Below are 27,869 nucleotides of genomic sequence, written 5' to 3'. Positions count from 1 at the left end.
CTTCCATCTGTACGACTCTCCATACATTTACTTTTAAAACTTTTATTCAATAATATATAATTATCTTAATATAGAACTGTCCATCATGCCACAGGCCCACCCTCCTCCCCCAGCCCACAAAACAGGAGCCAGGTGGTCAGAACACCATACACTGGGCTGGGTTCAGGGAAGTCACCTGAGCCAACAGCGGTTTCGCATACCCTTCACATTTCCCATGCTTTCTTGGTCAGGAAGAGGTCAACAGGAAGTCAAAGACAGAAGTTAAGGTTTGTGTTTTTATATGCTGTTCGATCCCATCAGCTGCCGCCACTGCTGCAGTCCTTGCTCCCGTAACCTGCCACTCGGATGACGACATCTGGAAGCTGCACACCACCATCTCTGTACACAAGCAGATTAAAACGTTTGATTTGGTTCTTGTTCTGCTTATGGAAAATTGGGAGAACAGCACCAGACAGACCTAGGGAAGAGACGGGAAGCAAGCATCAAACGCAAAGCTGGAGCTTGGAGGCACTGCGTAGCCAGAACGGTTAGCACAAGGAACAAGAGCCAGAGGCAACTGTTTACATTTATGGCCAAAGGCCTGTTGGGTCAAACACTACTGCATTCCAACGGCAGGCTTCAACACTGTGGAGCCAACCCGCCTTGACACGAGCTCCCAATCTGAGAAGCAACTATGCCTCTCCAAGAACTGTGCCAAGGCACTGGCATGGTATAGTCATGAGCCTGAATACGAGATGACTTTTATTATTACTTATTAAATTTGTATACCACCCTTCATCTGTAGATCTCCGGGCAGTTCACAGCATAAAAATACAAGATAAACATACAAAACGCATAATAGAACAAGAACAAAATAAACCACTAACAACCCCACCCCACGCCCTTGAGGAGCAGCAAGCAAAAGAAAGGAAAATGTCAGAGGAAAATAAATGTTCAGATTAGGATTCCACCACTGCATCCATGATAGAGCAGAAAGTACCACCACCATCTTTGTTTCTGAAGATTAGTCCACCTATTCGAGATGGAAGGCTATGAAGCGATGAAGACTTCTCTTTCACATAAATCCCTTCCCCCAGCACAGAGCATGCCTCAATGCATCTCTCCTTCTGCTGGATTTTCCATTCCCACTTGTTACATCCTCCAGCCACAGGCTGAAGACAGGGCTTTATATGCTCAGATTCTGCCAAAGCCAAGCAGATATGAAAGACACAGCATTCAGTTGCTTGGAACTCTAACCCGGGAGAGCTCCTGCCCCACCTCATGACCCAACAAAACCAGAAATATGCAGAAGAGTAGCTATACAAATCCAGCTCATTTAGGGGAGGGGTGTAGCTTGGTGGTAGAGAATCTGCTTTGCAGGCCCAAGGCCCCATGTTCAATACCCAACATCTACAGGTAGCTCTGGGGAAGACTTCATATGTGAAACCCTGGAGAGCCACTGTGGTGGCTGATGCTCATTGGGACGCTTAGGGTGAAAGGCAGGGAGACCAGCAATAATAAGTGGAGCCAGAGCCAATGACCACGGCAGACTGGGGTTGCTAAAGCGGTGCCCAGTCACCCTAATGGATCTGCCTCCACTTAGCATAGACAACACCAAGCAAGATGGACAGCTGTTCTGTATAAGGTAGTTTCCTACATTCCTATGTTATGCAACTGGTTGCAGAATGCCAGTTGCTAGAAACTGCAGGAGGGAAGAGTACTGTTGTACTCATTCCCTGCTTGCAGGCTTCCCACAGGCATCTGGTTGACCACTGTGAGAACAGGATGCTGGCCTAGATGGGCCACTGACCTTATCCAGCAGAGTTCTACTTATGCTTATTCTTGTTCCTTGGCTCAGCAGACTAAGGGAAGTACATACCATAAGAGCACTCAAGTGGCACGCTTGTCCAAAAATGGCTGGCTGCCGCAGGAGGAGTAACAAGCATGCACACAAAGCTCAATAATCGGAAGCAAAGGTCCTCGTGGCCACACCACTCCTGGGATATGCATGCCTGAACTCACAACATTAAGAAATGCCACAGACCTGGTTTGTAATGAGAAATGCTTGCCAAGCACATCACTCCCTAACACGCTTGTTCTGGGCCATCAGTTCCCATGCCAGTGTCCGGGAGGCCACCAAGCAGCTAATAGATTCTGCTACAAAAATCAGGCAACCCTAATTCAAATCTCACCTCCAACAGTGGCCTTAGGGAGGCCACCCTTCCTCAGCCTCAAACCTGCAGTATGAGGATAATAATAATAACCTACCATACAAAGTTGTTGTTTAGGATTACAAGTTAATGTTTAAAAAGCTTCACGTATGTATGAAAGTGCTACATTATTATTATTATTATTATTATTATTATTATTATTATTATTACTCCTCCTACTGCTGCTATAGTACCACCACATTGTGCAAAAAGACTCCATCACAGTCTCCAAGGGGCAGTGGGGTGGATCCTTACCCCCATTTGTCAAAGGCAGAGGAAATTTTGTATTCATGTTTGAAGCCTTTGGATCAAAGAACTGAGAAGACGCATCAGGTACTTCAATAAAAATGATTCTATCTTTCAGTAAGTTTTGATCGTACTTTGACAGAACTCAGCTAAACATAGCTACAAGGATCGGCAGTATGCCTCCCCACCCCCAAATTCTACATTCAATCTAACATTTAATTATGCAAGAATGTCTTACATCTTGTGTGCATTTTGAACAATGGCTTTTCTTAAAAGTAAAACAATAGTAAATTGGGGGCCATGAAAACCACGTAGACAAATTCAAATTAAGATAATAGAAGGCGGAGATGCTGACCTGCTTTCTTAAACACTTTGCATTGAAGTAAAGAGTGCTCTGTTCTGAATATTAAAAAAAAAATATTAATCCATGCACTTACTTCTTGATATTTAGCCAGAGCTCGCTATTCAATGTTCTAAAAAAGAACTAATTGCAGAATTGCAACAAAACTTTATTTCTTCCTGAAAGGACAGCGAGGTGAGAAAAGATGTATGGGTGAAACAGAAGTGAGCAATGGTTGGAACCAACGTGATCAGAGATTTTCCGAGGACTGGAGTAAATTTACAGAATATATCAAAACTGAATGTGAGGAGCAACTAACGCTTGTTGGCTTTCAGGAGGCTTTGTGAAAAAGACTGATAGAAATGTTGTTTAAAAAGAAAGGTTAAGATTAAGAGATATAATGTGCAATATAAATGTAAGAAATGTGAGACGTAGTGAGAGTATGGAGAATTCTCAGATAGGCTGATGAAAGTCAAAAAAGATGTTTATGTCAAAACAAATGTTAAATTTGGAAAAAATGTTTATTGGAAAGTGAATAAAAATTATTTATAAAAAAAAGAAGAAGTGAGCAATGGTTAGGGGAAGAGTGATTAGAGGTCACAAGGAAGAGTCCATCATTTTAAGATTCTGCTCGGCATTAACGTCCTCTGAAAGTGGTCAACAAAGTGATCAGAAATAAAAGGCCCAAGAGGGACATCAAAACTGGGATGCGAAGCAGAGAGCAAACCCTGCACTCAAAGCCAGCCAGTGAGTTGGGACCTGAACACAGGTCTTCCACATCCAAGGCTCTACTCAAGCTACCGAGCTTTAAGGGTAGAGATTAACAAGAGGGCTTTCCTCCTATGCCCCCAAAATTGTACCTCAACCCCCAAATCAGATCTTTCCTTCCAAGGAATTCCCAGAGACTAGAAGGAGGACAACACAAGTTTGTACACAGAGAGATTTATTGGTTCCAGTGAATTGTACAAATGGATCTGACCTGATATCAATGCTAACATGTCGTTATGGGGATGTGGAATGTAAACAGATGCTTCAAATAGAAACAATCTAACCTTCTTACTTAAAATTAAATATTTGACAATGTAACAGAAAGAAAAAAAAATCTGCATTTCGGCATGGTGACAATTTTTATTTTTTTTTTGGTGGATTTAGGTATATGAAGTCACCAGAATCACACAATATAATCCCCCCAAAAGGTGGGATTGAACTATGGGGCTCATGACGAGACCCAATGGAAAAACAAAAGGAGCATCTTACACACCATTCCCCCAAAGCAGAGGATTCTACCCCAACAATTCCAACACTGGGCTGGCATGTAAAAATGCTTATAGGGATCTGAACCCTTGGCAGATTGTTGCACACCAATTCTGAACAGCCCCTCCGTGTCTGGCTTCCAAAATTCCCACTGGTCTCCTTGCCCAAACACCTCCTCTTTGCCTCTTTCACATAGTCAAAGCAGCTGTAATCAACACAATTCTGAATTTTGCACAGTGATGGGAATGACCAGGTTGGCTTTTCTAGCGATAATAACATGCCTCGCCAGAGGAAGCTCTCCTTCTGTCTCAAAGAATGACCTTTCCTCCAACTAAGGCAGGCACTTCCCCAGAGGGAATGGAAGGGGGAGGAAGTAGGATTCTCCCCAATGGCTACCTGCTTTGAATGTACTTTTGACCGACTCAAAACCATTTCCAAGACTTGCTGGTTTAAAAACAGGAAAATGAGGGCCAGGGTGAGACCTGGAGAGAGCAGAGGTTGAAACCCACCACTTACAGGCTTTAATTTGCTTATGACTTAAGTAGAATCTGACCCCACAGGAGCTTGCCTCTATGGGGTGCATATGCTACATTCCAGTGTGTGGGGGAGGGGAGAAATTGAAACGTTGCCCAACGGAAGAACAGAGAAAATGGTAGGCTGGGAAAGGTAGAGTACGAAACTGCAGAATCAACCCAGAGCCAGTCGTGCAGACCGTGGGGGTACAGCCGCTTATCCAAGTAAATCTCGCACAACTGTTTGGATCAGTAACACAGAGAGAAAGTTTGGGTAGCCGTAAGTGCTGGAGAGAGAGGGAGGCTAAGCCCTAACCCCCTTCAAGACGAGGCTTGCTGCAGAGCATACAGGGGTTTGGTTCATCCCTTCCCTAGGTGACTGAAGGGTGTGTTTGTATTTGTAAACCTCTGGAATTACCCGTCGTTCCCCCAAACTTCATCGTGCTGCTGTGAGGCCACTGGAGAGCACAGGGCTGTCGGAGCTGGGCTGGGCCTGCTCCTTCACAACTGGATCTGTAGGAGAAAAGGGGGAGCAGTTACCAGGGCCCAGCATGACTTGAAATCCCAGAACTTTTTCATTTTGAGAGATACAAACATTTCAGAATGCAGTTACACTGAGTCCTTTGAAAATATTTTCTATTTTCCAAAATTGAGGTTACCTCCTTAAATTCCAAGAAAATTCTCCTACTTCTGCAGAATATTATATGCAAGGTTTTCTAGAATTACTCCCCCTTGCTCATGTAATCGAACATTTTTGCAATGGCGAACAGCTTTTATATAAACAAGTGCCTAACTGAACTGTTCTCCTGCTCCAGCAAAATACTCACAGAAATAGGGGTGCTCCATAGCTTCTTTGGCTGTCAACCTCTGTTGATGGTCATATCGTAGGAGTTTGTCCAGAAGATCCAAGACTTCGGGACTGACCAGGTGTCTGTTTTCACTATGGATAAAGTTCTCCCAACGTTTCCGTGAATGCCTGTAAGCAAAGTAGAAAAGCCTGAAGATTTCCAAATGAAGAGATCCAGTGGAGGAACTCAGAAAGAAGCTGCACTGCATTTCATATATTTGACACAGGGACATTTTGGCCCCTCAATGGCTTTCACTTCCCATTATCAGCAACCTAATCAAGTAAATGTACCTACAGGGTGCGTTTTAAATCTGCTTTGTGAGGGTTCCCCCCCTTCCCTAAAAAAAAAAAAAACAAGTTACCAAAATACAATAAACCCCATGGGTTGAAAAATCCATTTCCAGAAGGGAAGAAGAAAAGGCCCTATACATCATGTTTAGTGTCCCCACCCTGGGCACCACCAGGAAACAAACATGCCACAGTAAACTTACTGTCCCAAGATATCATTGAAGTGGGGGTCCAGTTCTATGTGGTACTTCTTCAGATAACCATATAATTCATCTGTACCCAGAACCTTTGCAATGCGAACCAACTGAAATGAAAGAATAGATGTGTTGAACTGGAAAGAGGAGAGCAAGCAAAACTACACCCGCTCTGCAGCTCCACCGGGACAAAGCTAGCTCAAGAGCTGCCAATGCAAGGGCGATGGGTAGGAGCCGGGCAGAGGCAAGGGGCACCTCGTGGCTGAATGAACCAGCTGTGCAAGCAGGCTTGAGACAGTACACAACTTTGGCATGCAGGAGGAGTGTCTCCATTTTGTATCTTCTCTCTCTGTCTCAGACATATCACCAAAGTCGTCTTGCTAGTTAAAATAAGCTATTTCCACCCAAAGGGGGAATGTGGACGGGCTGCAGCTCAGCACATGCTTGGAATGGACAAGGCCCCAGTTTCTGTCCCTGCCTTGACCACTGAAAAGGATCTCAGGCAACAGGCCAGGCAAAGACTTAAGACTCATAGAATTGTCCTGAAAAGCTAATGCTAGTCAGAGCAGACAAGACTTGGGCTAGACAGACCAAGAAAAGGCAGTTTTCTATGTCCCATGTCAGCTGCCATCCTTTCAAAGCCACCCACTTGTATGACAATACTTTTAGCCGGGCTATGGCAACCTGGTGCCCTCCAGACATTTTGGGCTACAACTCCTTTCAGCCTTGGCTAGCAACAGAAGACTGCTTTAAGAGTTGTGGATGGAAGGGGTGTTTGAGCTATGCCAGGAGGAGGACCAAGTCTACGTCCACTTGAGTCCTGCAATGTCAAGGGCACAATGTTGTTTAAGCACAAGAGGACATTAGATGTAAAAGCTGGAACTTTAAAAAAAGCCTTTCAGACAAGTTACTTGAGGGTACTGAAGATCGCAGTGAGATGGTTCTCAAACAAGTTCCAGCTTATTTTGAGCAGTTACTGTGGTTTTGCATTTTATATGCAAAATCTGTGGAGTTTATTTCCACAAATGTTGCATGTCAAAAGGCCAAAGCACGATAACATATAGGACCTATAAGAATAATTAAGGCAAGAGTCAGATTCCCCAGGTTAAAATACACTGAATGGGCCTTGAACACCTTTTTACTTGAATGATTTGAATAAAATTATATGAGTTTGTGCCATACATATGTGGCTGGATAGAGGTATTTTATTTTTGACAGCTCAAAGGGTAAATGTGAATTCTTATTTGCTGAATGCTGATCAACGTACAGTAGTTCTGGTTAAGATGTTTCGTATTTCTAGTTATTACACTCATGTATTTCCACATTGTATTTGCATTTTTCTCCTCTTGAACTCAGCCTCGTTGATGGAAACTATTTTTATATTTAAAGTTTATTCTGACATGGTTATTGACATTCTCAAAATATTAGTGTATTTACAATTGGTAACACACACTGAAACACTAGAGAACAGGCCTTGGTGCAAACTCCAAACCTATAGCACAGGAAGCTAGCAGAGGCCCAATGTCAGCTCAAGGGAACTCCTTGCCCTCTGCTTCAGAACTGTGCGTGTCCCTTGTACAGGGGCGGAATAAAACTAGCACAGCTCTGGCTGTACTAATAAGAATCCTCCACATGGGCACAGGTTAGCTACAGAATCATATCCCAATGCCAATGACTTTCCTCCTAGTCTTATCATACTTTAGTGCCAGCAAAAAAGGGACCACAGTGGAGTTTTACCAAATGAAGAAGAAACAAGCAAAAAAGGTCTCCTTTGACCCTTTCCTATTTGAATAATCACAAGGGTAGCTTACAGCCATGAAGCGTGAAGATGCAACTCTTGGGATTCTATTAATTGCCCAAACAAGAGTGACCCTACAGTAGGGCTTCTGCACACATTTTGTTGCATCCACTCTGGGACAGCTGCCAATAGTCAGGTCCTACATGACAGTGAAGACTGGCTGCAGGTGTCTCCCTGGCCACCTGTGCAGTGGGAAAAGGTAAACACTGCAACCGGGCATCCACAAGTGAAGAAGCACCCCCCCAGCCACCCTATAAACTTAGTGCTTTGGCCTCCCATGGTGCAGCCAGCCTCAAGGTAGAAATGCAAGGTTTAGCATAAGCTTTCAAAATAAGCACTTCTAATTTGAGAAACCTTAAGAACATCTTACAAACAGGGACATCCTTTTGCCACCAAAGACTAGATATCCTGATCCATGCCATGATAGCTGTGGAAAGAGAGAGGGGCATGTTCAACAACTAGCTTCCTTTTGCAAGTTGTTCTATGCCATAATTTCTCACCTGGTCATAGTTGTCTTGACCATGGAAGAAAGGTTCTTTTCGGAAGATCATGCTGGCCAGCATACAGCCTAAGCTCCACATGTCTAAGCTATAGTCGTACATCTGGAGTGGGGGAGGGAGGAGAAAAGAGGAAAAGAGCAGAAAAAGAAATGAATTGGGGTAGGCTGAGTATTCAGGTTTCTGCAGACACGTCTACCTCTAGAAGTGCAACTGCAACCTGGATTTTGAAAACCGAGTCACTTAAAAGCTATATATTAGCCTTGAACATTATACAAGAGTATGGTTCCAATATCTGAAAGACAACTGCTTTAAAAGTACCCTTACTTTTATTTCCGGACTGCAGAGAACTGGTCCTGTCTAAAGTAGTTAACACCATCTGTTCCCAAGAAATGTTCAGATTCACTTGATCAAAGGTATATTATCAGCACTCAAGAAAGGCCCAGCCTGGTCATTTCCTATTACTGGTTCTGTTCCAGTGCCACATACCTCCAACTAATTTTTTTACCTTGTGGTTTTCTCTTTCTTACTTCTATCCTGTAATCAATTATCTATCCTCCTGTTTTGAAGTTCAGGAAGGAAGCTCTATCTGCAGAGCAATCCTCCCTCCATGTGCATGCGCTGCCCATTAATGAGGCTGAAGAGACACATAGCACTTCTTTTCTAAGTAAGAATCTGCTGAAACGAATCTCTCTGCCCTATACATTTTCCCCCACTGACTATTAAGCCTGATTGCAATGACTCTTTTTGCTTCCTGCCCACAGAGTCCTACAGCATCAGCCCTGAAGGCACCTTTGGCAGTCATTCATCCCCAATGCCTAGTTGTGAGAAAAGGAGAGCATCTACCATGATTCTGTCACCTGCTTTCAAGAACGCTGGCCTCCTGTGTCACTTAGCAATGAACTAGGTGAAAAGATAATACTAACTGAGAACAAAAATCATAACAGGAAGTACATGGGTGAGGTCAAAAGCAGGAATTAGGCCTCCAAGCCTGTATCCCATGTTATTGTTTATGCTGAGGCATATTAATAAGAAAGAGGAAGGGACCATGGATCTTTTTCACATTCCCAGGCTCAAATTTGAAGAGCCCATTGAGTTCTAGCATGGATGCAGCCACTGAGAATTCATCTCCATGTTGCCCTTCATTTCTTACCAGAAGTCACCCTTAACTGGTTTGCTGGAAGATGCTGATCTTTGCTGACCCCTCCCTGGGGATGTGAAGGGGGTAGTAGCACTGGTAGTCACCAGCACTTCAGACTAGGGAACAAAATCTTACTTGGTAGTCCACGAGGAGCTCTGGCCCTTTGAAGTACCTCGAGGCCACACGGACGTTGTATTCCTGAGCTGGATGGTAGAATTCTGCCAAGCCCCAGTCTATGAGCCGCAACTATGAACATACAAGGCAGTCAGTCAGCCAAGGAGCCTGCTTAACACTTTGGTCAAATGGTGCTTGCACAGCTGCTAGCCAGGATGGTGCTCAGCTCCTATCATCTGCTGGACTCTGTAAAATTAGCTCTGCTGTACTGGTCAGATTGTGTATTACTGGATGACTCACTTACTAATCATAAGCCACCAGACTCCTAAAAGGAAAGTGAACTGACTGCCAGAAAACAGGGACCAGCTGCATGCACCTGTGGGAGAGCACAGCTAAGCCGGAAGGAGGCCCCAGTCAACATTAATGCACAAGGACAGCTGCAAGGGCAAGAACCTCTTGCAGAGGATACAAATGGTGCTCCCAAGCACAAGCCGGGCTTCCTGCCTCATGCTCACGAACCCTGCAAAGGTGCAGGGGCATTGCTGTCTAGATTATCTGATGCACAGAAAGTGCCAAACAAAGGTGTTTTCTACATCCATTCTCCACTCTCAGAGAGCAAAGTAAGGAGTGCAAAAGTTGACTGTGTTAGATATTTGCGCAGCAGGCGGGCTGGAGGAATCCAACGCTGCCTGGTTTTCATGCAGCATCAGAGGAGACCAAGAGAGTGAAGGAGGAAATAGTCAGGAAGGCCTGGAGAGGAAATGCAGGGGCCCAAAGAAAGCCTGGCTGTTCACTGAGTGTATGTGAAAATCAGAGATTGGTTATGGAGGCTGAAGAGAAAAAGGGGCTGCTTTGCTCTCTTGGACCCATCATTTTTATAGCCTTCTGATGGGGTGCATTACTAACAGCACTCTAGCTGTAGCTGCCATCTTACATAGAGAAGGGCTTCTCCCTATTCCCCTTCAGCCACGTAGTCAAACTGAGCTCCCAAAAGGCTTAGGAGATTATCTCAGAAACCACCTACTTTCATATGCATTCACCTGGCCTTTAAGATCGGCATCAGAAACCCTTCTCTGTGTTCCATCCCTACACAGCTCTGTGTAGCTAGGCAGGTGGGTACAAAAGACGGGTTTTCCCAGTAGTTGCACCTAGATTATGTAACAGCCTCCCACTGGAGATCTGCCATGCTCCTGCTGTCTATTTTTAAATGGCTCATGAATTTTTTCATTCCAGCTATCTTTTAACATCTGATGTACTGCTTTTATGAATTTTCTTTTGTCTGTTGCTCTTAAATAAAAACAGTTGTTATACTGTTGCTGCAATTACTTTTTTTAGTTTGTGATTTTGTAAGCAATCGTTTTATTATGTAAGCCGCTTTGACTAAGAAAAACAGGAAATGAACAAAAAAAAGCTAAACAGAAGCCAAAGCCAGTGATAATATTCCTTTAGAATATATAGTAAAAGATCTTACTTACACCCACATTTTCAAAAGAGGGGATGGCTAAGAATCAAGACACAGGCAAAACTGGGGAGGTAATCAGTAAAGAATTTGGGTCACCCCCAGCAGCAGCTTAAACCATGAATTCTGATAGATCTTTGAAGCATCTGGTGATGGAGGCCTCCCTACAAGACACCAGACTGGGAAACAGGGCAGAGACCTAACTCAGCAACAGAAACTCAGCCATAGCAAAGCACAAGGGTCCTTCTTCTGATGCCTTTCTGTGCCTTTACCTTTTTCTGTTGGTGGTCTATCATGACGTTATGAGGTTTGACATCTCTGTGCATGATTCCCATGCTGTGACAGTAATCCAAGGCCTGCCAGAGACATGTAGACATTAACACCCAACACAAGGAAAATCAACAACAAAAATGTCTCAAATTCACCTGTATGAAAGACTTTACGATTTGAAAATAGAGATACTGAATGTACTCTTGTTACTTATGCCAAACCTAAATTAAAACATTAAAAAAGACACACAAGGAAAATTAAGCCTTTCCACTGATGAAATTATAGCAGCTGAATATATCTGTGCTATGTGCCAGTTTCTCTCCCCAGCAAGGATGCCACACTGCCGTGTAGAAGAAGTTATCCAAGAGTTTTGTTAGTCCTCCCAAAAGCCTAAATCTAAGCACAGATCTTGGAAAGAACCAAGCCCATCAAATAGGGCAAGCAACCTTTCCTCCTGGAATCTTAACAATGAGATAGCCAAGCCTGCCAAGGCTTTGAAAAAAGGATATTCATGTTTTCACATGGGGCCGTGATGTGGGTCTCTAGTTAGAAACCCCTTTTGAGGTTAAAATCTGGAGTACTGCCTAGTTGCACAGCAAGAACAAGATGGCCCAGGACTCACTCTTTCTCTCCAGGCTACTGCACTTTTGGTGGCAGCTGCTTTGCCCTCTGCTGCTCATCCCAGTTGGGTTCAAAAATATGTCAAGGCCAGGGCAAAGGTGGTGCCTGTTTCCAGCATGTCACCAGCACCTGTGGCTTTACAAGAAAAATTTGTCTGTCCTTCATGTTGGAAACAAGTAAAGACATTTCCTTCTTCTGAGCTTCTAGTTAATGCATGTGTTATTTTAAACCACATGAGGGTACTGTTTGTCTAGCAATCTAGCCAGCACTTGCTTGTAGCCTTTCTGCTCAAATCAACTCTATCATTTTGTTCCTTTCTCTCCCAACTTATTGAGACAATATCTTCTGTTTTCTCTCTTTAATCTCTTCTGCAAATAAATCCTACAAAGATAAATCTGCTCCTGCATGAATAAAGCCTTTGAACTCCAGAAATTATAAGGGGTCATTTCAATCTAATTCAACCAAGCTGCAAGTTGTTCTAACACTTTGAAACAGCAAAATTTATTTAGACACTGCTTTACATTTGAGAGCCGTTAAAGAAATGATATGATGGTAGAAGATAAAGGCGGCAGCAGAAACTAGCAGAGACGAACTTGGGAGTCATTTTCAGTGCACAGGGACCAAAAAGTCAGAAAGCAAAATCCACTGACTCCTTAGGACCTCTGAAGAATAACTAAGAGCCAGATGTATGCTCTGTTTTCCAAGGTTGTCTCTCGCTGTGTGACTGACTGATTTCTTAACTTCCTCTGACTTGCCTATACTTCTCTACAGAGAAAGAAGGGGATTTAGGGATGGGAATGAATTTTCTGCATATCCACAGAGACACATCACATCTTTAAATTATTCCAAGAGGTAATCAGGGCCCAAGAAGTCCCAGAGGAGGTATTCTGGAGCTGTGACCAAGACATAATGTTGCCCACAAAAAAGTGTTCAATTATGGGAGCAGTGCTGTTCTTCCCTTTCCCAAATAATAAAAAAATCCTGCAGATATTCATTGCACACAACCCCACTTGACAAAATTCAAACCAAGGGTGACCTTTCAAATTTCCCATGAATACTCACCTTGAGCAATTCATACATATAAAACCGAATATCAAAGTCTGTCAGGATCTGATACAGTTGCTGAAATCAATTTGAAAACAGAAAATTGCAAAAATCAGTGTTGTGCTTTTCCTGTCATTCTTACACCTCCGCTCCCACCTTGTGGTGCTCCCCACTGTGTTCCACACTCTGTAGAACCTCTTTTACACTCAAGGGCAGGTCAAGAGACAGAGCTGCAAGATCTCTGAAGCAGAAGACAGGCAAACCTCAGAGAAGCATTAAAGGATCCTGGCAAGCATTAGAGCAAGGAAAGGGAATCTCTGCCCCCCTGGGCCTATTTCGTCCCACCTCTCCATTTCCCCCATACCACACCCACTTGTCCAACAAGCTGATGTCACTGGGTGATGCCAGCTGATGGGCAGGGTTCAGCCTGCAGGCAAATGCCCCACCCCATGGATCAACTTAGCATGCTACCAGCTTCTTTGGGGAGAAAGTATGAAGAAGGGCAAAAGAGCCTTGCCTCCCAAGTCCAACTGAGCAGCAGCCTCTCCAAGACCAAGGCTGGGAAGGGAGAAGAGGTGGGTTTTTTTGGTGGTGTGGTTTTTTTTTGGGGGGGGGGGTTGTAAGTTATGTGGCTTTGTTGCTCAATTTGATCCTTTTACATTGTTTTTGTGTGTTATATTTTGTGCATTGTAACTTGCTGTTATTTTTTTCATATTATAGTGATGATTTATTGTTGATAGTGAATTTCTGTTTGCTGATATTTTGATGGTTAATTTTATTGTGCACTATTATATGCTAATAGATTACTGAATATTACTTTATTTGGTATAAGTTGTTTATTTTAAAGTCATACCTTTTATTATGACTTTTTTGTATTGGATCGGATTGTTAAAAGATATGTGATCTTTGCTATATATTTTGTTGTTTCTTCAGCATCTAAACCATCTTGTGCACAGCAATATAGAAAGTCAGTGTACAAATTAAAAGTGAAATGAAATGAAAAACACTGGCTGCTGGGGCTGACAGGAATTGGACTCCTCAACATCTGGAGGGCACTATGAGGACATAAGATGATTCTGAACCTTCACCTTGCACACTTAGCACACGAATATTTCTTAGCTACACCTAGGTCTGGACTAAGAATTGGGATCAACACAGCTCAGCACATCAGCATACTGCCAGTTCGATAAGGAACTCCAGGTCTCCACCTCAGATAAAGTGTGCCTGTTTCTGCTTCTGGCATTGTTGCGTTAAATGCATGAGCATTCTGTAGTTGACCTTCTTTGTAATGCTTTATTTTGAATTTTTTAAGATAATATTTTAGAGTCCTCTTAATTATGATGCTTTGAATGTATACTTTATGGTTAACTTCTTTCTGTAATTTTTTGTTCTAGATTGTTTTATTTGATGTTTTAATCTGGGTTGTAAACTGCTTTGAAAACTTTTTATTAAAAATATAAAGTGGTATAGAAATGAAATGAACTGAACAACATCCTCCACAGATTCTCAGTTTCATCGAGTTTCTGAACGCTCACTATCTCTATCTTATTTTTAAGCACCAATTGGCTCATGTTGGCATTTGCTGCTTCAGATTCCAACTCTCCTCCAAGAGTCCAATTTTGTGTGTAACTTTTCCTTTGATTCTTTGGTCCCTTTAAACTCCTGCCATGTTTCTACAAGTTCGCTGTCAAATTCTATCATCACATTTTGAGACCTAGATATTTAGGCTATCACCCATAGATGAGGCAAACCAAATGCTTCCAATTTACTGACTGCTTTCCTTAAAAAACACACACCAAAAATAGCTTTAAAATTGCATAATCATTGTGATTTTAAATGCCAGAAACCTGGTTCCACTGTGATTCAAGTAGATACTGTCACTTTGTAGAACCTAGTCTCAAATTTCCCCCTGATGCTCAACAAATCTGGACATTTCCTCCCAACTCTACTCTCATATCCAGCTTTTTCCCACTGTAAAAATCAGGCCCCACTTTCCTCATCAACAAGACTACAGTAAACAGAGTATCATAGCAGGGAGATTAGCATGGAATTACATGCTGCAGGGCAACAGTTGCTATATTGAGACAGAGTATCAAGGAAATGCAGTAAACTTCTATTGCACCACTCCCTTTGAACATGGACCACAAAAACCACACAGAGAGACTGCTTGCTGATTGCAGTTAGTTTCTTACAAAGTGCCCATAAGACTACACAATTCATTCTTCCGCAAGAATAAATTTTGTGTTTCAATAGATTCAACATTTCCTCTCCCAAGGCTTTCTGGAAAATCCATTATGTATAGAAAGGAAGAAAAACTCACCTTGAAATCTGTATTATTGATGTATTCAAACACTAGGGCTGGAGTCTTTGACTGCAAGAGAGAATATGTATGATATAACCACACCTTTCCTGTAACCTGCTTTCTTGATTATTCCATGATTCTTCTGGATAATGCTCTCTCTGACCCCAAGACACAGAAATAAACCCTCCCTTATCTATCCAAAGAACTCAAAGGGTTATTTAAAGAGCTTATTGTTAAAAACAGAAACTAACGTGGTTTTTAAACTATGCAGATGCCTAAACAATAAAAATCCCAACATGAGACCTGTTCCACCTGCAGTAAACACATACTTGAACTGTAAAACCTGTGTGAGGAGCTAAGCTTCCTGTATGACCCACTTTTGAAGATAACCCCAATTATTCCAGTGCTCCTGACACATACTAGGACCTACCACTGGATCCTTGACAGTGTCGATCAGTTTAATGATGTTTGTTCCACCTCGCAGGTTCTCCAGAATCTTAACTTCTCGTTTTATCTTCTTTTTCTTCACTGGCTTAAATACATAAAGAGAGATTAGAAGTGAGATTTCTTTCAACGCTAAATTTTTACCTGAACACACACATGTACATCCTTGGATGGGAGGCAGGGGTGTGCCTGCAAGCACCTCCCCTCATGCCCTGGTGCATATCACCAAAACTGCTCCATTCCCCCCCCCCCCCAGTATAGAAGGTCTGCAGGGGGCTTTTTTTCATTTCTGCTTAAATGAAAGCAGAACCCTCCATGTGGCTGTGGAGTCTTTGACAGTATAAGGAAAAGCCTTCCCTGCCGAATGTGGGGAAGATGAGGGACTGAGTGGATGGAGCAGTTTCAGCCCATGATGAATACACCTCATGGGGAAGTGGTTAGTACAGAAATGTCCGTTTCAGACTGGGAAAGGCCCAGAGCTCAAAGTATAGCCCAAAATGGCCCCAAGTGGCAAGCCAGGAGCAAGTGGTGGTGAGCAGCAGTGAATGCTAGGAATACAGTGCTGCAGTAGCAGTTGAGGCTCCTATGAGCTCCCTACCATTTCATTTAGTGGATTTCTCATAGGACAAGAATGGCAGTGCAGTGAGCCAATGAGACACCACTTGGGTAGGTTGCTAGACCAATTAAAGCACCAAAGTAGGTCATTGCTCCTCTGTCCTCATTGGTCCAGGAACTTCAAAATGTGCTGTCTTATTGGTTCACCTTGCTGTCAACTCTCACTCCGGGGGAAATAATTTAAATTAAAATGGTGAGAAGCTCTTCAGAACCTCAGCTGTTAGCACAGCTTTATCCCTCCTACTGTCTACTGGCAGACAGCCACACCACAGAACCATGGGGTGGGGTAAACACCCCTCCTCAAAGGTTAAAAAAGTGAGGCAGCAGTAGCAGTAGGGAGGAGCACCAAGTGGCCAGTTTAGATTAGAAAGCACCCACCCCCAAAACCTGACCATATCTCATCAATATTCCCATATTGGTGCAAAATTACTTCCTGCTTATGTCTAGAGAACTTTTTGTGCTGCAGGTAAGAGAAAAGAGGGTTGACTATCAGCTCCTTTGGAGTCTGCTGACAGCCAAAGCTGTATATTCTGTACTTATAATATTAATTATGTGAAATCAAAATTTTCCTTTTATTATGAACCTGGAAAATTAAGCAAGTATATTGAAGTGTATACATTTAGTATGATTTCTTATCCTGCTAGCCACTGGAAGGGGAAAAACCAGGCAAGCAACTGAAATTCTTGAAGTCGCCACTTTTTTGATATGCTTACTATTATCAGCCTGGTAAATAAGCCAACCAATTTTCTTGCCTGCTGGGGGCTGGCAGAGGAGGGTCAGTAAGATCTGCAAACCTTTCCTAGGACTGGAGAAGGGGTCTTCTTCTCCCAGAAGCCTGCTCACTTGCCTGGACCCAATTCCATGCACCCTATGGCTTACAAGGCCAGTGATTAAAAGCAAAGCTGTGCTACATACATGTTATTTTTTAGTATCAGTTTTCCAGTCTTGCATGGGACACTATAGAGAACCACCCTCCCGTCTGCTGACAGCACTTGCTATATTTCCTCTGAACATTTAGCAATCACGTTGGATAGAGGAGGTTTCTGCAAGAAAGCTGGGGTCAAGCAGGTGGAAGCAGTTTTGAGCTGGTGGCAGGAGTGGCTTAAAAGGGCTGAGGGAACTTGAAATACCATTCCTGTTTGTAAACACCAATTACATTGTACACTTAGGATCAATGCCTGTAAAGTTAACTAATAAACGATATCATCATGATGTACCCAAAGTCTGCAACTCTTCCCTGAAAGAAGTATACCAGCAAATCCTGGGGATCCAGGAAACCCTATAAGCCTCCTGAGCAGAATGAAAATAGAGGCCAGTTAGGTGCACAACAGTATGCATTTGCTGTGCCCAAGAGGAAAAGCAATGTGCAGGCTCAGGGATTAACAAGTATAAGGAGTGTTGGGCCCCTGCAAACAGGAATTTAGGGCTCCAGAAGGTGACAACACCAGGGCTAGCATGCAGTGCTTCCCTCTCCTTCAAATTCAAATCCAGAGGTTTCATACAAAAAAGACAAAAACAAGTAAAGACACGCATTGGTATTTTGTCACCATCAACCACCAATTTTCAGGAGAGGGATGGAGGCACAACCTGAAGATAAGCAAGTAAGTATCTTTGCATCTAGGGTCTCTTCTGAAGCAGTTTTCTGCTGAGACCACCTCTTCAATACTACAGTACTGCCTTGTGTAACAATTAACGGCATCTCAAAACTTTAAAATGTTAGGAAACATTAAGATCCTCAAGTTGCCTTTACATTGTATTTTTCTTAATTGCTCAAAATGCTTCAGGTATCCAAAATCGTTGCAACTACCTAAGATCAGAGATAACACTGGACTACTTACAGAACAGAGAGAGGGGCTGAGAGCAGGAGTTTGCCTCATGGCTAAGGTGACATTTGCAACCAGGCACTTCCTTGCTTAGTTCATTCTTTTAATGTACTACGTTTAGCATAAGCTGTACCTCACTTGTTAAACATATGGCCAGTCAACCGATAGCTGCGAAGTCTTCCACAAGAACTAAGACTAAGTCTTACCCATCCCTTAAACCGGACAGTAGTGCCAATCCATTCCAATCTTGCAATTTCTAGGGAAGCCAACATTTCCCTACCATTATCAGGTCAAATCAAGTGGGAAAGAAGCAACAAGCTTTTGATGCAGGACACAGGATCATGCAGAAGAGAAAGGGATGACGTCAAGACTGGATGGTACCAGCGTCACACAGGGCAATCTTAGTTTGGAGGATTCTTTCAGGGCATACTTTGACAGTCCCTCCCACTTTCAGTCTCTAGGGGGCATTCTGGTGAACAGGACAGCAGAAAGTTGTCAAGAAAGAGGTGATGTGCCCACAGGAAGTTTGTCATGGGTTTCACAGGAATTACTTAGCAAGCATTTCCTTGCACTGCCTGTTTCCATTACTAAAGCCATGCTTTTCAACCAGGAGTACTTCACAGCCCATCAAGTGGTACACGTACTGTCAGCTATGCTGGCTGGGGCAAATGGAAGTTGTAGTCCAAAAGATCTGAAGGACACCAGGTTAGTGAAGGCAGTCTTGAGGTGCGGGAGCAGAGACTTAATGTGTGTCTACCTCCTACATCCACCCTTTAAACAATTCTCACAAATGCTGCACTAGAACACACAATATTGGAACACCACAGAGAGAAAAACTGACCACCCAAAGAAGCAATCTGCTCAGACCAAGTTGAAAAAAATCACATCCTGGGACTTCTTTCCACACATCTCTTTATTTTCAGTATGGTAGCACTGTGTCAATGCCAACCCAGATTCACCTAATGCAAACCATTGAAGCCACAATAAGTAGCCTATAAGCCACCACTGATGTGTGATGAATACTCCTAGAAAGCCTTACACTTAGGCTCACCATTTCAACTGTTGAAAGGACAACTGGGAGAAGTTTAAAGAGGATGCTGGGCCAACAGCAATGATCACAGATGCTAGTTATGACCACAAGTCTAAATAAATAAGAGGAAATCTAAATAAATAAAAATCTAAGCTGTCCTCTTCATAGGGAAACCCCACCCCATGCCACACACCCCGAACTAGATAAGCCTTGATAATGTGGACATGAATTTTAAACATGCCAGTCATGAGAATTCACTTGCCCCCCCCCCAAAAAAAGGTAATGTCAACCATGGCAATATATTTACTGGGTTACCTTTGATAAAATGCTTTTACAGCAGAAGGCAAATGATGAGCAATGCTAAACATGAAAATCCCACATCCTCATTTTAAGCAAGGCCAAGTGTGCTTTGGTGTATTGCTACTAACAGCAACATCCAAGTTAGTCTTTCCCAAATCCACCTGCCTGATCACCTCCACCTCAGTTCCAACTAAGTCAAATGCTCATCATTGAGATGTTAATCAAAGGATGCTCCGGTAGCCTTTGCATTACAGTGAACAGGTCTTAACATCTGTCCTGCCAAGTAAAACTTGCCAGATGTTAATTCCTGTGTCTACTGTGTGCAGTGCTATTTCAACACATGGAAACATGCTGTTCCTTCACAAAATGGTCCCAACGGCAATGCTACCTTTTAAAAACAGATGAGGAGAGTGATAACCGAATACCACTACCAGACACAAAGTCAAGAATGCAGCACCTCAACATCCATTCCAGATATGAATATGCAATATGATATGAAGAACGCAAGGGGCTTAGATCAAGAACAGCCCATTACAGTGTTAGGGAAGATTTGTTGCCACAGCATTGCTCCCACCTCAGAAAACCATTCATATTCATCCAACAAAAACTCACCTTAAGAATTTTCACAACCACTCGTTCGTTGTTGGTGATGTTTATAGCCTCAAAGACTTCACTATATTTCCCCCGGCCGAGTTTCCGAACCAGTTGATAATCGTCTTGATTACTGCAGACAGTGAAGAGGAAAACAACTGAAAAGTGACTAGGCTGAAATGCTCTCCTGACCCCTCTGCTCCTAATACCCTGAAACTGAAGAATGAGCAGCAGGGCACCTATTAACGTGCAGATCTTTCAAACTACTGAACAGGAACTATCCCACTTCTGCACACGCTTGCTCTCCATGGATTGCTACTGATGGTTATGAGGATGCTTAAACTTCAGCATTTCAGAATTCCATAGATCCAACGGAAGGAGGAATGGTGCCTGCAACCTCTAAAAGTCCTCAACACTCATTATTCACCTGCCATCATCAGAAAAAGATATTATGCCACCCACATCAAGAGACCTCTTTCTCTGGAATGATAATCCTAATTTTTGTTACAGAATTGATGGAACTGTTCAGAACTAACAACTTCCAAGTCCAAAGTGAGAAAGACAGTTCCCACAATCCTCTTTGACAGTCAACTTCTCTTTCCCCTGAACATCCTGACAATGAGGCTGGTATCAGCAGCGGGGGAAGAAACCCTCCTTCACCGTTTCACAGGCAGAGATTATACTATTAGCTTTTAGACATCCCAAGAGAGCATACACCCGAGATTTTCCAGCTTGGACCTTTTAGCGTTGTTTCATCATCTTGCCTGTATATCAGGGAGTGCTTAAAGCATATGAGTTGACTAGTGTGTTGAGTTATCCTGAGGACACATTAAGCTACATGTGCCAGATCAGTCGTATATTTACGAACTCCCACATACCCAATATCATGCTGACAATTTTACTCTAATTAGCCAGAAATGAACACCTCACCCCCCTTTTCAATTCTAGCAAAGCGACCTTGAGTGTATATTAGCATTGCCACTTGGCACATAAGCATGCATTAAAAGGGGAAATCCAAAATTATTAGCATTCTTCCTAGGTATTTACCAGATTATAAAGTTAACACACATTACTGAAAGGTTATTGAAAGGCAGTCCAAACCCGCCCTGCTGTTTCCTGTATGACACAACCCAGTTGTCATCTAATTCCTTCTCACCCACTCCAGTTTGCCTGGCATGCCAACCCACTACATAACACTCTTGAAAGTTAATTCATTTCATCTTTATCACCTTAATCCAAAGAACCCAAACTTATTACCAAACCAATTATATCTGTCCTTCTACTCATCCACACTTAAAATTATAGCCTTGGGTTGGAAGGGTGGGAGGGAAGGCTTTTAGGCTTTTCAGCAAAACTACAAGGGCAAACTAAAATCTATAACATATTAAGAGGTCAGGTCTGCCACTCAAGACTAGAGCACACATTCATCTATTGGCTACCCCTTTGACTGCGGTCAATTATTCCAAGAATGAATGCCACTTATTTCATAATGGTGTTATTTGTTAAAAAGGAGTGACTAGCAGGCCCATGAAAGTGAGGGGCAAGATGGGAAAAGCTTTTCTCACAGACCCCACGCTACAGCTACAGGTTTCTCTGAGCAGAAACATAAGTAGCCATCAGTGGCAAAAACCACAACCTAGCAAGCAGAGTACTGGATGAAGACCAGGAAGACCAAGATTCAAGTCCTCTCACAGTGATGAGGTTCATTAGATCATGTTAAAATAGTCACACTCTGCCTAACCTACCCCTCAGGAACTGATAAGAGAGGCAGCAACTTAATCTTAAGTGCTGCCCAGGAGGTTTGGAGGGAGATATAAGTGTTCTTGAACCAACCGGCCACAGTGCTATCAAATTCAATATAACTGGGCAATTACCAAGGAAGTCCAACACAGTCCATTTGACTTCAGAAGAGGAAACCTCTAATAAAAAAGGAAGTTAAAAGAGAAAGTCAGGAGGGTCAAACCTCTGCAAAATGCTTGGGTCCCACCCTGCAAACACAATAACAGAAGCTAAGCAGTGAAGGTACCACCACAGCCAAGAGGATGTCAGCATGATTAATGAGTTGGGTCAAGAAAGCTATTCTAGGAAAGACTTCTTTCAATAAATGGAAGTCTTGTCCAAACAAAAGGGGAGAAGAAGAACTCAAACCTTAGCAGAAGAAATGCCAACAACGTTAAGAGATATGAAGAAAGAATTTGAGGACACAACATAAAACACAGAGCAGTCAGATAAATTTGTTTATCTCCTTTAAGGAGCGATGTGAAACCATCTCGCAGACAGATGGAAGTTGTCTGGAAAGTCAAGGTGTTGGGACAATTTACCTTGCTAACAATAACTACAGAAATATTTAAATATATTAGAAACAGAAAACTGGCTAAAGGCATTTGGACCTTAGGATAACAAGGGACTCAAAGGTGTGGAAAAGGAGGAAAAGGAGATGGCAGAGAAGCTGTATGGGTTCTTTGCATCTGTCTCTGCAGTGGAATACATGGGGCAAATCCTATGCCTAGAGAAACTTACTCAAGGAGTTTGAGGAACTGAGGCAAATAGTGATGACAAGAGTTCTTGGCTTTGTTGACAAGTTTCAGGTCGGTCACCTTGTTCAGCCAAGTATGATTTTATTTAGAAGAATCACTGAACTTACTTGGCTTTTTTGTCTCTTCCTTACGCCCTTTCAACTTTTTTTCTTTTTTGCTGCCCCACTAGTATTAGTTGTTGATATCTTTAAAGTAGCTTTTTGTGTTCTATTTTTTGTATAGTTCCTTTTCAGGGTGTTTTCTTTTGTCCTAATGTCCTTTTAATATGCACTGTACATGTTATATGAATAAATATTAACAAAAAATGGACAAATCAATCATTCCAGATAACAGCCGCCCAAGGTGGTACGAAAGCACTGACCTTCCAACAAAAATATTTAACTTGTTTCTAACATCAGCCTTCATACCAGAGGTCTGGAAAGTGGCCAATGTAACACCACTTTTTTAAGAAAAAGAAAAAGAAAAGGATCTAGGTGACATCAGGAAAATTATAGGCTGACTTGCTTGGTGTCTATTCCAGGAAAACTGGCGAGAAGCATTGCCAAGCATCTAGAAGAATTAAGTATTGCTAAAGTTGAATCAGCGTGGTTTCTGCAAGGTTTGGTCCTATCTCATTAACATTTTAGAGTTATTAGAGCGTGTCACCTGCCATATATATATGAGTGAGCCAGTCAACACTGTGTTCCTCACCAAGTTATGTGATAAAAGAACAGGTAACTGGTTAAGGGACAGCAAGCCAAGAGAAAGAATAAAGGGATAGTTCTCCTAATAGAGAGGTAGAAAGTGGAGTCCTCCAAGGATCAGTACTAGGACCTAGGTGAAACTTTTTAACTTGTTTATAAATGACGTGGAGCTAGGAGTGAACTGTGCAGCAGTCAAGTTTGCTGATCAGTAGAGATGTGAAGGCCTGGTGGAGGGACTGAGAAAATTCAGAAAAAGTCAGAAATGTAAGTGATGACAGCACTGCTTCTGCATTTGACTGGATTACAAACAAGCAACAAACTTGGGACTTGATGTTGGAAATGCACCTTTAAATGTTGCAGAATACAGAACATATTCAGGCATTCAGTCCTCAAATGCAGTCTGTGACTCTGCCAAACTAATCCCTCTTGCAACATGGTGGCAAGCCTCTGACCCCTCATGCTTCTTACCTACTTCAGATTCCTTCAACTTCTACAGGTGTATGAAAGAAACTGATCTGTTTGGAAATACTTACACCAAATCAAGAAATAAACTGATATATCAAATAGATCAGCTTGTTTCAATCTGAGCAAAACTTGAGCAGTCCATGATAATGTCTATAATGCCTAACAAAGGTTTGGCAAAAGAAGGAGAAAGAAAGTAACAAATATGAAGACCCAGAATTTGGTAGTGATAGCTCAGAAATAAAGACTGATTAAATTTCATGTAGAATTTGCATTGACTGGCCAGCTAAACCAGGTGAGGGTAGCCAATGGGTAGCACAAACCCTTGGTGAGTTAAGGACTTCCCTGCCTGTAAAGACAGGCTCCAGTTGATTGAAAGAATGAGACCAATGGTGGGTCCAACAGTCAAGAAGGTAGTTCCTGCACATGCTGTGTAGAGGGAAGTAAATGGCAGATGAGGCTCATCAACCTGAGAAGGTAGCTTATCTAGGAGAAAGAAAACTCTGATCCTAAACCTCGTGCTGCCTTGCCTGATATCTTCGGGAGAAAAGTTTTTTAGTAAACCCTACACAAATCAGGAGTGGAGTTCCTAAGACAGCTGGATGGCACCTTCTAAGTTTCCTTCTGGGAACTTCTGTAGTCAAACTGGTGCCAAATGTATTGCTCAGCTTTCCTTTGAACCACTTCAGTGAGGCCAAGGGGAGGGGGCACGTGTCTTGTCATCTGGGCAGCATGGGACCCTCATACACATTGCCCAGGCTTGTGTCCCGGGAAGGTCACTTCAGGGGTTTGACTTCACCCCTGGAGGTGCACTCCATTGTCTTTCCAGACAGAGATGTTGACTGTTTCTTCTGTTTTTATTATTTTTTGCTGGCTCCTCATAAACTGGTAAAACCAAAGAGATGCAAAAAAAATTAAAAAAAAAAATTCTTACAGTTCAGCACCTTGTAGCTCCATTTGTAACTAAGATTTTTAAAAGTAAATTGATCCTGTAATTATTGTCTGAAAAAAGTGCATTTTAATATACAAAAACATGGTAATTTTATAGTAAGCAAAGTTTTATATAATATAGTTTATGTTACAAAAGTAACAAAACGACTTTTGAACTGTAAAGGATGCTTTTAAAATGGATTGCATCTTTCACCCCAAATCCCCCCATACCCCAACATTGTTTTTTCTATGGATTCACAATTTCTGGAACGTTTCCATCTTTAGCATTATTATTATCATCATCATGCCTATACCACCCTTCATCTGAGGATCATAGAATGGCTTACAATATAAAAAACACAAAAATAAATAATATAGTAAAAAACAAAAACCTGACCCCATAACAAATAAAAATGGGGTCTAAACTGGTGCTGGATGACCAGGAGTGAGATCATGGTATAGCATTGGACACCTCAGTGTGTTCCTAGCCCACAGAAGCTGTGAAAAAAAGTGAACTTCATATGAGAAATAATTATGAATGCGATTTAAAGCAAAACAGTCAATAATATCATAATGTCATTATACAAATCTTTGGTGCCACCATCTTTAGAACATTACAGTTCTGGTCACCTTACGGCCAAAAATGGATATCGTGGAACTGGAAAAACTTCAGAAAAGCAAGTATTACTCCTCTATGAGGCATCTTAGTTCAGAAAAAAAGGCAAAAAGAGGTGTAATAAATCATACATGGTTTAGACTAGAGAAAGTGGATAGGGTGAAGGCTTTTTCTCTTCTCTCATCATACTAAAAAAACAGAGGTCACCCAATGAAGCTAAATATTGGTAGACTCAAGACAGCCAAAAGGTGGTACTTCTCCATACAACACATAGAACTAAGAAATTTGCTCCCAAAGATATAGCAATGGCCACCAACTTGGATGGCTTTAAAAGGGTATTAGACAAATTCATGGAGGATAAGGCTTTCAATGCATCTTGCTGGGAATCTCAAGTGGGGAAAGTGCTGTTGCGCTCTGGTTCCCACAAGCATCAGATTGACCACTGTGAGAAGACAATGCTTGACTAGATGGGTCTTTGAGCTCTTCTTACATTCTTACAATTGTTGAGAGGATTGGGGGCAGGGGGAAAGCATGTAAGCTGTTCCTGATCTCATTAGGGTGAAGAGGGAAATTAATATGTAATAAAATAATTCATTTAATTATTATGAAGAATTAATATGTAATAAATTAATTAATATGTAATAAAATAATTCATTGTTTCACAATAAATGTTATCCAAATTGGTTTTTGTGATTAGTATTAAGTATCAAAGTTGTTAATTATATTATGCTCATAAAACTTTACAAAGTAACCGATTAACCAAATGCCCAACCCTACTTCTGCTTATTCATTTTTGAAAGGACAGAAAGCACAGCACATGCACACACGCCTAACACCACTACGTAAGAGCACAGCTTTGTGCCTGTTAATCAGGAATAACTAGCAACTCCTAAGCCCTACTTCTGAATCATGATTACACTTGTTAGAATCTCATTTTCACCCATAAAAATGCAATGAAGATGGGAAACAATCACCTTACTCTTAGTACAGAAGGGTGTTCAGGGTAACTGGAACTTGTGTGTGCATCTCAAACCTGTGAGGGCCTAGACTAGCCTTTCCCAACTATGTAGTTTTCTAGACATTTTGAAGTACTGTCACTTCAAGGCAACCTGCTTACTGAGCTTTCGCATCCTGATTTTCTTGCAAAAAGTTTCTGCGATGGTTATATGATGTCTGTTATTTATTGAGCACTCATCATGATCTGTTTGTGGGATGCTTATATGATGCCACAGTAAGCAACTGTTATTACACGTTCCAGGGCATTTCCCATCACTTCCCCTACCCTACCACAAAATGTGGGGCTTCTGGGGGGGGAGAGAAAAGCCCAAGAGCACTAGCCCACTTTCATTGCACAATCCAGGTTTGCAGTATTAAGAGTGAATATCAACAACAACAACCTAGACCCGAGCAGCAACTTCTATCATCACTACTTGTCATACTACTAACTAGGGCTGGTGGGAGCTGTAATCCAAAATGTCTGGAGGACACTAATTTGGAGAAGGCTACTTGAACCCAGGGGTGGGAAACCTGTGGCCAATTCCTGTCTGTCATTACTAACTACTGGCCATGCAGGCTGCTGAGATTTGGAGTCCAAAAACTCTACACTGCAGGATCTCCATTCCTGATTTCATATTTTATCATTCTTTAATCCCTCTTAACCAACACCGTTCCAGATCCCAGCCACTTTCTGATCCCATCCTTCCCAGCCCCATCTTTCTTCGGCACGAGGGACGGCACGCAAAGCAAGGCTGCAAATGATGGGCTGTCGGGCGGGTGCGCTAAACCCTGCACATGGGGAGCGACAGAGCACAGTACGCGGAAAGCAGGCCCGGGAAGAAGCAAAGCAGGGCCTTTAAAGGGACGCCAGGCGGCCGAGCCCACTTCCAGCTGCGCTTTCCTCTGCCTCCCAAGGCGCCCTGGACACGCAGACTCGCCTTCGAGACGGGCCCTCCGGCTCTGCCCACCAGGCGGACGTCGAGGCGCCCCGAGGACCATGTGGGGAAAGGGCGGCCCTCGCGCGGGGCCACAGACTGCCTAGCTGCGCCTCAAGCAGGCAGGAAGCCGGGAGGCCATGGCTGGCTGGCGAGGCCTCGGCGCCGAATAGTTCCATAGCGAGCGAGAGACCCCCAGCCCGCCCGCCCGCCGGTCTCTTTCCCGCCTCCGGCCTTACCCCCAGGTGGGGACGTGCGCCTCGTAGTCCCAGTACTCGCGGCTCCTCAAGCTGTTGACTTCGGCGTAGACGCGGGACCGGCTCCCGGCGGCCGGGCCGGGCATGGCGGGGGCGGGCGGCGACCGGCAGCGGGCGGCGGCGGCGGCGAGGAGGGGCCGGGAGACGAGGCAAGGCGGCGGCTGCGGCGGGGCGGAGTAGTAGCGGTAGCCCCAACACCGGCGGTGCTGGCGGCGGCCCAGCAGCAGCAGCACCAGCGGGGCGGTCACGGGGAAGAGCGGCGCCAGGCCGGCCGGTACGCGGGCGGCACTCCCTGGCTTCCTTCGGAGCGCCGCCGCAGCGGACCCGGAAAGGGCGGCGGCGGCGGCGGCCTTGGCCTCCTCGGCGGCGCCGGCGACGCGCCCACCAGCCCGGCTCCGCGCGCGGAGAGAGTCCCTCGCACGGGCCGGCTCGCGTCCGGCGCAACAGCGGCCCCCTGCGGCGAGGAGGAGGAGGAGGTGACGCTGCCAAAGGGAAGCGGAGCCGCCGTCGCGTCGGCTGTGACTCCGCCTCCTG

At 43.4% G+C, this 27,869-nt stretch overlaps 1 protein-coding gene across 2 annotated transcripts; it reads right to left on the bottom strand.

Annotated features, from left to right (window-relative positions):
• Positions 1-26: 26 nt before the first annotated feature.
• Positions 27-27,869, bottom strand: CSNK2A2 (casein kinase 2 alpha 2). Of its 2 annotated transcripts, XM_083452809.1 has the most exons (12): positions 27,318-27,862; positions 19,941-20,052; positions 15,547-15,648; positions 15,135-15,185; positions 12,833-12,892; positions 11,152-11,235; positions 9,442-9,552; positions 8,169-8,270; positions 5,880-5,980; positions 5,369-5,517; positions 4,960-5,054; positions 27-457 (listed from the first exon to the last, which is right to left on the bottom strand). In XM_083452809.1, exons 1-11 carry the CDS (start codon positions 27,419-27,421, stop codon positions 4,978-4,980), a joined length of 1,053 nt encoding a protein of 350 aa, XP_083308935.1. In that variant the 5' UTR covers positions 27,422-27,862; the 3' UTR covers positions 27-457; positions 4,960-4,977. The 2 variants fall into 2 exon arrangements, with proteins under 2 accessions (XP_083308935.1, XP_083308936.1); XM_083452810.1 differs by lacking the exon at positions 27-457 and having other exon boundaries at positions 3,702-5,054; positions 27,318-27,869.

Source organism: Podarcis tiliguerta (assembly GCF_965153285.1).
Source record: "Podarcis tiliguerta genome assembly, chromosome: 8".
NCBI classification, from domain to species: Eukaryota; Metazoa; Chordata; class Lepidosauria; order Squamata; family Lacertidae; genus Podarcis; species Podarcis tiliguerta.
This window is presented reverse-complemented; position numbering and strand designations above follow the sequence as displayed.